At 59.0% G+C, this 9858-nt stretch overlaps 1 protein-coding gene across 4 annotated transcripts; it reads left to right on the top strand.

The window, feature by feature from the left end:
• The first annotated feature begins 11 nt into the window (after positions 1–11).
• Positions 12–7134, top strand: LOC121663476. 4 transcript variants are annotated; one of them, XM_042025757.1, is made up of 15 exons: positions 12–1863; positions 2132–2196; positions 2311–2640; positions 2824–2972; positions 3229–3376; positions 3577–3764; positions 3847–3984; positions 4259–4373; positions 4545–4682; positions 4923–5099; positions 5229–5384; positions 5544–5645; positions 6025–6127; positions 6401–6457; positions 6771–7134. In XM_042025757.1, exons 1-15 carry the CDS (start codon positions 1752–1754, stop codon positions 6890–6892), a joined length of 2100 nt encoding a protein of 699 aa, XP_041881691.1. In that variant the 5' UTR covers positions 12–1751; the 3' UTR covers positions 6893–7134. The 4 variants fall into 4 exon arrangements, with proteins under 4 accessions (XP_041881691.1, XP_041881692.1, XP_041881690.1 ...); XM_042025758.1 differs by lacking the exon at positions 6401–6457; XM_042025756.1 differs by having other exon boundaries at positions 6025–6457.
• Positions 7135–9858: the final 2724 nt, after the last annotated feature.

Genomic DNA, 9858 nt, shown 5'->3' with positions numbered 1-9858 from the left:
GGTTCACAAGCTCAGGCTTTGCTGCCAGAGGATCCTGCTTTGCTCTTGCTGGAGGCCATTCCCTACCAATGCCTGGCCCTCCATTGTTCCTGCATCACATCTGCTGGACCTGTGGCAACAAGTGTGTCCCGAGTCCCTGTGATAGCAGGAAAGGGTGGGACCTGTGTGCTTCCAGCGCCTGTCTTGGCTGCTCCTTCAGGGTGCTGGCACCATCATCAGAGACACAGAACAGCTTCTCCTCCCACAGCTATCCCTACCCTCTGCGCTTCCCCAGGTGGCTCCCTTGATGTTCCCTGGGGAACCTCCCTGTTTGTGGCCGTCCACTGCCCTGCTCAGCAGGGACGCAGTTGTGTTTGGACGTGAGCTGCCACAGCCAGACACGCAGCAACAGGAATGTTGAATATCAGAGGCTGGGCCCATTCTTTCATTTCCAGAATGCAAGAAAGACAGAAAAGCACAAGGAGACGTCACAGTGTCTCTGTAGAATCTCTTTGTCCTGTGAAACTCTGCAGCTGATGCTGTTCTGGTGCTACTGCTAACCCCTTCCATGAAAAAATTCACTCCAGGAAGGAGCAGCATCTCCTTTTGGATACCAAGTGCTGCCCCAGTCACTCCAGGTGCTCCTGCCAACAGCCCCCTGTAGGAAGGAGCACAGACCCCAATGCACCTTGGCTTTGGCTGCCCTCTGGCAGAGAAGCCCCCGGGGGCACAGGTCTCTGGGGCAGGAGATGGGCACCAGCGCTGCCAGGACTCGGGGGTGGCAGGTCTGCTTCGGAGGGGACTCTGCCACACCTGCTGATTTCAGCGCTCCCCGGGCCCCAGGGCTCAGAGCAGCATTCGTGCCCTGGCCCACACGTTCCTTGTCTGTGTCACAGCACCGGCTTTAGGATGGCCACCGGCCGGGACGTGTCCCAAGGAGGCCGTGCCAGCTTCTGTGGAAGACCCCGAGCCCTTCCCGTGGCAGCTGCGGCAGCAGCCGTGGGGGCTCCTGGTGCTGCCCCGAGCCCACAGAGCAGGGGAGCGTTTGCTTATGGCTGGAGCCGATGCTAAAGTTCCTGTTGGGCTCTCTTAGACACTTGGGGCAAGGCATTCCTTCCAACCTGGGCCACTTGGGGTGGGCTGGGGGTGGCCCCAGGGCAGGTGGCAGCGTGTGCAAGGGCCCTTTGTGACACGGTGCAGCATGGTCACCGTGGGGTGGAACGGGACAGGGTGTCCCAGGGCCCTTTGTGACACGTGCTGACATAGGGGCTGGCGGCGACGCGGCCACGCCACAGTGCTCAGAGCACGCGACGGGACAGGACGGGACAGAGCGGTGCCGTGAGGAGCCCCCACACAGCGCACTCGTTCCTCGCTGACCTGGAGCTTTTCCGAGGCGTTATTCCTGCAGGTGACCTCGAGGCCAGACCACAGGACTTGGTGACCTGTGGCCTTCTCGAGGCTTCTCTTTTGCAGGTGCCCTCGAGGGCAGACCATGGGACTTGGTGCCCCGGAGCTTTTCTGAGGCATCTGCCATCCCTGTGGCCGGTGCCCTCAAGGCCAGACCGTTGGCTTTGCTGACCACAATCCTTGACGAGGAGTCTCCTGTCCTTGTGGCAGGAGCCCTCTGAGACCAGGCTGCAGGACTTGCTGTCCTGTAGCCTTCCGGAGGCTTCTCTGCTGCTGGTGCCTTCAAGGCACAAGTGCAGGACTTGTTCACTCAGAGCTTTCCCAAGGAATCTCTCTTGAAGGTGCCCTCGAGGCCAGACTGTGGCATGGCGGGCAGATTCCGTCGCCTGTTCAAGGTGTTCAGGGGAAAAAAAGGCCCTGGAGCTGCCCCAGCACAACAGCCCGAAGAGCTGGAGCAGTTCCAGCCACGGCAGGACGGTGAGTGACAGAGCTGGGCCACAGGGCTGATGGCGGCAGCCAGCTTGGCGCCATCCCATCCCATCCCATCCCATCCCATCCCATCGCATCCCTGGAGAACAGGCCCATGGATAGGATGGAAGAGGGGCTGGGCCAGACCCTCTGCAGCAGCCGTGCTCCATCCCCTGGGCATCCCGGGGCTGTCCCTGCCTGGGGAGCGCAGGGCTGGGCTGCGTTCTCCGGCCTCTCCTGCAGCCCCTCAGCTCTGGCTGCGCTCGCTCTTTGCCAGATGCAGCCCCGGACCGGACACAAGAGCAGGACCGTGCCCGTGGCCGCTTCCGGAGAACAGTGCAGGTACCTGCAGCCATCCCCACCTGGGCTGGGCCTGCTGTCGCTGCTCAGCCGAGCACCGCGCCTGGAGCACCCCTTGGAACAGCCCTCCCTTCCCTGTCCTTTGTTCTCCTGCAGATGTTCCGGAAGTTCATCCGCATTCGGCGTGGAAAGACCAGCACCACAGCAACTGAGGGCACAGCTGAGCCTGACTCTGGGCTGACCGAGCTCCAGGCAGAGCCTGATGTCAGCACAGATATCACTGCACCCTCAGAAGACTCTGACAGTCCAATGAATGATCACATGGTGAAGACTGACAGGGCAGTGACTGAGGACATGGCCATCACAAACACCAACACCGGGGAGACTCAGGGCATCCCAAATACTGACACTACGCCCATTCCCACTGGGATTCATGCTCCTGAACTGGGTTATTTCAAGGAGAGTGCTGTTTCTCCTCAGCAGCAGGTAAGCAGCCTGGGGCCAGGGCTGGAGACTCCAAGGATCGTGTGCCCCCTCAAGCCACGGCTTCTGGGCCCCCTCAGCCTTTGAGACCAGAACAGTGAGTCGAGAAGGGAAGCATTTCTTGGGGGCAGCTGGGGAAGTTGCTCCCTTGGACAGTGCTCCAAGTCTTCCCCATGCCTCCTCCAGGTGCCAGCCATGGTGAGGAACATTCACCAGAGTCTCGGGTCCCATGTCACTGTGGGCGCCAGGCTGGGCTTTAACCTTCTGAGGCTGGCTGAAGAGCACCCCGCTGATGTGGTGCTGACCCTCCTGCGCTGTGCCCCATCGTGCGACAGGTACGGGGCCCAGCTGCCTTGAGAGCTCGGGGCTCACCAGCCCTTAGGGCCCATCGCCCTGTGCCGCCTGTCCAATGGGGTCTGCCAGACAGGCGGAGAGCTGCAGGACCCTCGGGCCCCTCTGTTTCCTGAGCCTGCTGCCATGCTCCCTCCCTGCCCCTCAGGGCACCGGGGCTCTGTCACCTGGGCCCCCACAGCTGCACAGGGCATGGTACTGTGACTGAGACGCCCCTGACTCAGAGCTCCAATCCCACAGAGCTGCCACAATGATGTGGAGACTCCTAGGCTTGTCAGGCAGCACACTGGAGAAGGTGCTGCCAACACTGCTCTGTGTGATGGAGGACTGGCCTCTGCACAGCATGTGCACCTCTGATGGGGACGACACACCGGTCCTTGCCCTGGCTGTGAGTTTCTGGAACTGGCCTTTGTTCACCCCCAAGCTGCCGCTCCAGCAGCTCTCCATCCTCTCCCTGCCTCAAGCACTGGGTGAAACCTGGGCTAGGGGCAGGCTCAGGGGGCACCAGGCCCGGTGCTCCCCCTGTGTCTCCCCTCGGGCCCTGCCACATGGACAGCTCGGCACTGTCTCGGGCTGCTTCTTTTGCAGGCAACTCTGGGGCTGTGGGTGATTGTCCAGGTGCCTCGGTGCCACGAGGCAGTGAACCTTTACTCCTCCCGCATCTTTGTGGCTCTGCTCTCCCATGTTGTCATCACCACACAGCAGATGCCAGAGGAAGTTGATCACTTCTGGAGAGCGTGCCGGGAGGAACACCGCCTTCCCACCAACCCCAACAGGTCCCGGTCCTCCTGTCCTTCCCATGCCCTTGTGGCCAGCACCAGTGCTCCCAGTGTGACCTGGGCTTTGCTCTGCACACAGGTTTGCAGTGCAGGCCATGAAGGCTCTGCTCTGTCGACTGCGCTGTGACAATGAGGTGGTGGCTATGGAGCGCAAGCGTGGCTGGGACACGCTGCTGTGTGCTGACACCCAGCACTATGCAGTGGGTCTGCTGGCCAGGTGAGACCCCCTTCTCCCCACTGCCCCTGGCACTTGTGCCCTGTGCCTGCGGTGCCCCACACAGTCCTTGTGGCCATGGGCCAGAGGGCCTGGTCAATGAGGAATGGCCAAGGACGCTGGAAAAGGCTGGAGAAGGGTGCTCAGGAGCAGCCACCTCCCAGAGCGCCCACATCCCCTGCAGGGATGCTGGGGAAAGACCAGACCTCTGTGAGTCAGTCCTGGGAGATGTTTGCCCCCCCAGCTCACAGCCTTGATGCCTTTTTCCCTCTGCCAGAGAGATGCGCCGGGTCTCCCTCCCCATGTGTTCTGGGATTGCACTCCACCTGCTTGGGCTGCTGAGCAGGGAGGAGCCACGCTGGGATCTGCCCTTCCTGGCATTCCTTGTGGAGGTGAGCCTGACGGCCACCGCTGCCTCGCTGAGCTGCCTCCCGCCTCTCTGCCCTCTCGTAGCCACAGCTGCCTGGGACGTGCCTGCGCCCTGCGCTGCTGCCTGGGCCCAGCCCTGGGCGGTTCCAGGCTCCTGCCGGCCGGCTCCCCTGTCACTGCCCTGTGCCTTTCAGGTCCTCGAGTGCCTGGACTTGAGGGAATGCGGTGACAGTGTCCTGGAGATGATGTCCAGGTACCTGCTGAGCGAGTGCAGGCAGAGATGTCGCCTGGCACTCAGAGGCCTCGCGGTGCTCAGCAAGGATCCCGCGATGGTGAGAAGGCGGCAGCGGCTGAAGCTGCGCTGGGGAAAGCAGTCACATGGGCTTGGCTGGGCTTCAGGAGCTGAGGCAGCTGCTCCCAGCTCTCCTGCCTCCCGGCTCAGCTGCCCCAGTGCTTCGGGACAGGCCTTTGGCCTCTGGGCCCTGCGGCAGCAGGGTGGGCTTGCAGGGCCAGGGTGGTGTAGGCAGTGCAGCCGTTCATGGCTTCACAGCACAGCCCTGTGTTCCACACAGGCCAGAAGAATGGGCAGCCTGTCTCAACGGCTTGTGGAGCTGCTGGGCGATGCAGATGGAGAGGTGGTCAGGATGTCCCTCTCTGTGTTCATGAACGCGCTCGAGAACAAAGACATCCTGGTATCCAGCACCACCGCCCCGAAACTGGCTGAGGCGCTCCTGCCACTCTTTGAAAATGTAAGGCTGCGTGCCCCCACCCATAGGCACTGGGTGCTACCTGCAAAACTTCGAGCCTTATGGATTTTCAGGCCTTTTCCTTGGGGAACCTGGAGTAATTGGTCTTAGGGTCTTATCCTTTTCCACCAGGACAACAGCCATGTGCAGCTGTTCTCCATTCACCTCTTCCGCAAGGTGATGGAGTTGGTAGTGGAGGAGGGAAAAAAGCCCCTGGAGAGGATTGTGAGCCAGAGCCTGCTCCTACTCTTCTTGCACTGCCATGAGGAGAACCACCATGTGGCAGAGGTGAGGTTTTGTGTGATGCTGCTGCATCCCAAGGACGGGGCTCAGCTGCCTCCTGCCCTGGTACCTCCTGGGCTCCAGCATCCTCCTGGCCTTGGAACAGGGACACGAGTCCTGTGCCCTGGGCTGCGGTGCCATCTCTGTGCCTCTGCTGCTCTCCAGGCCTCGATGGAAACTCTTCTTTGTGCGGCCGGGTTCCTGAAAAGGAGGAATCTCAAGCGACTGGTGAAGAAGGAGCAGCTGTCGACATTTGCCAAGTGCCTGGTAAAGCCTGACTGGAGAAGGCTGAGGCACAGCCTGGAGAAGCCCAGTGTGTGGGGCTGGCAGCTGTGCCCCTGCCCAGTGCTGCACCAGGGGCGCCAGCCTGCGCCCCACACGCTGCTCCCTTCCCCGGGCTCTTCTCCAGGCTCCTGTGGCCCCGAGCCGGGTGCCGATGGAGCCCCGGCCCCGCTGGGCTGTGGCGCGGGGCGGCACCGCGGCTCCCCGGGCAGCAGCCGGCCCTCGGCCCCCTCCAGAGTCCGGCGCCAGCGGCTGCTGGCCGGGCCTCGGGGCCGTGCGGGCAGGGGAGGCCAGGGCTGGGCGCAGAGAGCCCGGCCGAGGGGCTGAGCCCGCGCCAACCCTTCCCTCCTGGCGCTCTCTGCAGCTGGCAGAGGACAGGAGCCGAGCGGCCGAGCGCCTGCACCAGGCGCTGCCGTTCGTGGAGAGCCCGCAGGAGTCCCTGCGAGAGGCGGCCGTCAGGTTCATGGGTGAGCCACGAGCCCGGGGCCCCTCCCCGCCCCGCCGCAGCTCGGCCCCAGCCCCGGCTGCTGCCCCGGCAGCGGGATCCGGGCCCGGGGCCGTGGAGCCCCGCCTGCCCTCGGGGCCGCTGCCGCCCTCTCGCAGCCGTGCCCTCGGGCGTCAGGATGCGGCAAGGGCCCGGGCTGAGCCCTGCCGGGGCAGGAGAGCGTGTGGCCACGGGGCTGGCAGCGCCGCTGCGAGGGAGCTGTGCCGCGGGGCCGTGACCGCCTCTGTGCTCCCAGGGGCTGCCAGGGTGTTCTTGAGGGGGCACAAGGAAGAGCTCCAGCTCCTCAGTGAGGGTGAGTGAGGGCAGCGGGCTGGCAGCGGGGGCTGGCGGGGGCGAGCTGCAATGCCTGGCTCGGGAGCTGCAATCCCTGCCCTGGCTGTGGGGGCTTTGCTCCAAGTGTGGACTCGGGGTGACGTGGGCAGAGCACAGAGAGGTTTCAGGGACACGGTGGGGAGGCTCATGGCCAGCACCTTCTGGCTGATCTCCTTGGCCCCTGCTGTCTTCTGGCCATGGCAGCAGCTGGGTGAGATGGCCCTGGCAGGAAGGTCTGCTTGGATTCCTGCAGATCCAGGCTCTGACCGTGGCTCTGTTCCTGTCTCTTCCAGCCCTTCAAGCCCTGAGGAGAGACGACAGCCCTTCCCAGAAAAACATCGTAGTTCAGAAAATATTCAACAAAAGAGCTGCAGAACTACGTTCATCTGCTGGCTCAGAACCAGAGTCCCTTTAAGACCTCCAGATATCCTGGAAGATGAGACCATCTGGAGACTGGAGTAGAGCAGCTGGACCTCCAGGCACAGCTGATGCTGGTCACAGCTGAGCCTGTGGAAAGCTCCCATAGCTCCTGCCCTCTCCCTCCCTTTTGACAGCTCCATCCCTCCAGCCCTCAGACCCTGCCCATCCCCTTTTTTCCTCCCAGCTCATCCCTTCGCTTCGCCTCCTATTAATAAACAGTTTGGCTTCTTCACTTGACCTGCATCTCTGTGGTGCTGAAGCGGCCCAAAACCTGAGCCCTGGGACACACAGGCCCCTCCTGCCGCTCTCTTCCATGCTATTACTGCAACCCTAGGGTATATCACCGTGTCCTGCAGCCGTAGGGAGGAAGAGAGAAGATCCAGCAGGCAGGAACTGTGCAACAAGATTGATTTATTTAATTATTTTACAAACTCTTTTATAAACTTTTTTCTTCATAGTCTAATTGGACAAAGGATCAGCCACCCCTTGGGGTGATTGGCTAAAATCCTAAAGCATCCATTGTCAAAATATTTTCTACTGTACTATAAACAAGACTTTTATAGGGTGCAGGTGGCTTGGTTGTTTACATAACTCTGCTACCTCTTCTGTGAGAGAGAAAAGTCTCTCACAGACTTAGAAAACAGCCAGAAAATCCTTGCTAGCAGCATTTTTGTATCCACACCATGCCATGTTTTGTGCAGAGACACAGAGGAACGAGGGCAGCTCAGGCTGGAAAGGTCCCTGTCCTGAAGGTCCAGTTTCACAACAGTGTGGAGTCAGAGGTCTTGCTGAGCACCCTGAAGGCCCTGGATTTTAGAACAGCCAACAGGAGGATGCTCCGGAGGCAGCTGTGAGGGATTCCGTGGCAAGCCTCCATGGAGGGCAAAGGAGCTTGGAATGCTGGAAGTTTTCAAGAGCAGCTTCCTGAAAGCCCAGCAGTGCTCCATCCCTGCACGGGATCAGGAAGAGGGCAGAACCAGAGACCATCCGGGCTTAACAGTGGCCTCTGGGTGCGTCTACGAGCAAAGGAAGCAGCAGCACAGTGGCCGAGACTCGGACGCGCGGCCATCCCGGTGTCCGGAGCGCTGTCAGGCAGTGTTGGGATCCTGGGGGCAGTTCTGGTCTCCACAAGTGTGGGATCGCAGCCCCTGCTGATGTGTTGAGAGGCCACCTAAAAACAGACTAGACCAGAATAAGGGAATAAAGGTAGGTATTTATTTGAAAGGCCTTCAAAGGTACACCCAGGGTAGCCAGAGGCTACTGCCAAGAGGGACCCCAAGATGGACAACAGGTCACGAGTTCTTCACACTTTTGTAAGTTTGGTTCCTTTGCATATGTGCCGGTTTGGCCAAATTTAGAAAGATATCCTCTGAGAGAAGGCACAACCACCCCTCCCCTGAACCTGGTTCGGGAAAAAATAAGTTTTCCTCAAAGGAAAGAGAAAGACATAAAAACTATTTATTCAACAAACACACAGGAAAAGGAAAATAATGCTAAATAATAAAATCTTTCAGTGTGGAGGAAAAACCTGAGAAAATGTTAGAGTCCTTCCTTTGGTCTCCTCGGAGCTGGGGCTTGGCCCAGGGCCAGGCCCTCTGTGCTCGGTGGAAAGTCCTCCCGATGTGCTCTGAGGTTGAAGCAGTCCATCAGAAAAGAGAGAAAATCCAAAATTCCAGGGAACGAAAAAAATTCAGCTCTCAGTCTCCCTTTGGAGAAAAGCTGAAGAACTGGCCAAAACCTGACCAGGGAAGCAGCAAGCTGGGTGCCTCCTCCCTCCCCTGCTGCAGCTGGGAAAAAGAAAGTCCCTATCTCTGTGTGACCCTGAACAAGCTGCAAACTGCTTGAAAAAGTTTTGCTCCGTTTTTCCTTCCCTCTCTCAGGCTCAGTTTAGAGGCATAGAAAGGCACAAAGTTAATTTCTGGGCATAGGGCAGTGATACGGGATACACATCACAAAGTCACCCCAAGACATTCCACCCCTTATCCCATATCATTGGCTCAATGCCCAAACTAAGATATTCTAACTCTACACACACACATCAATACATACATATATATATATATATATATACAGCTATGTACGACCAGTGACAGTGACCCTCAGCAAGCAGTGGTACCCAGGCATTCCACATTACAGATGGTTTTCACCCAACAATCACATCTCCCTGTGGTACACAACGTGTTGTTCCATCTTTCTGCATTACCCACCATGTGCAACCAGGTCCCTGAGCAAAGACAACCCCACGGATGGGTTTGTCTGTACTCGAGGCAGAATTTATCCTCACAGTCTTTCCTAACAGACCTCTGACATGCACTACTGGGACCTTATCTCCATCTGTTGTATGCAGGGATTCAGATTGGGCTGGACCAGCTCTATTCGTGGAACCTCGGCTGTTAACTAACCAGGTGGCCTTTGCCAGATGCTGTTCCCAATTTTTGAAAGTTCTCCCACCTAGTACCTTCAAGGTGGTTTTCAACAATCCATGGCACCGTTCCACTTTGCCTGCAGCTGGTGCATGGTAAGGGATGTGGTACACCCACTCAATGCCATGTTCTCTAGCCCAGGTGTTAATAAGGCTGTTCTTAAAATGAGTCCCATTGTCAGATTCAATTCTCTCAGGGATGCCATGCCTCCAAAGGACTTGCTTTTCCAGGCCCAGGATGGTGTTCCGGGCAGTAGCGTGAGGCACAGGGTAGGTCTCCAGCCATCCTGTGATGGCTTCTACCATTGTGAGCACACAGTGCTTGCCTTGGCGGGTTTGAGGCAGTGTGATGTAATCAATCTGCCAGGCCTCCCCATACTTGTATTTGGACCATCGCCCACCGTACCACAGGGGCTTCACCCGCTTGGCCTGCTTGATCGCAGCGCATGTCTCACAGTCATGGATCACCTGGTGTCTTGGTTTGAAAGACAGGTGTCTGCTAAGGAAGGCAGAAGCCTCCCTTGGAATGGCAGATGTAA

The sequence above is a fragment of the Corvus kubaryi genome, unplaced genomic scaffold, assembly GCF_017639235.1.
Source record: "Corvus kubaryi isolate FWS band 111438036 unplaced genomic scaffold, C.kubaryi_AGA036_p1.0 37282, whole genome shotgun sequence".
NCBI classification, from domain to species: Eukaryota; Metazoa; Chordata; class Aves; order Passeriformes; family Corvidae; genus Corvus; species Corvus kubaryi.
This window is presented reverse-complemented; position numbering and strand designations above follow the sequence as displayed.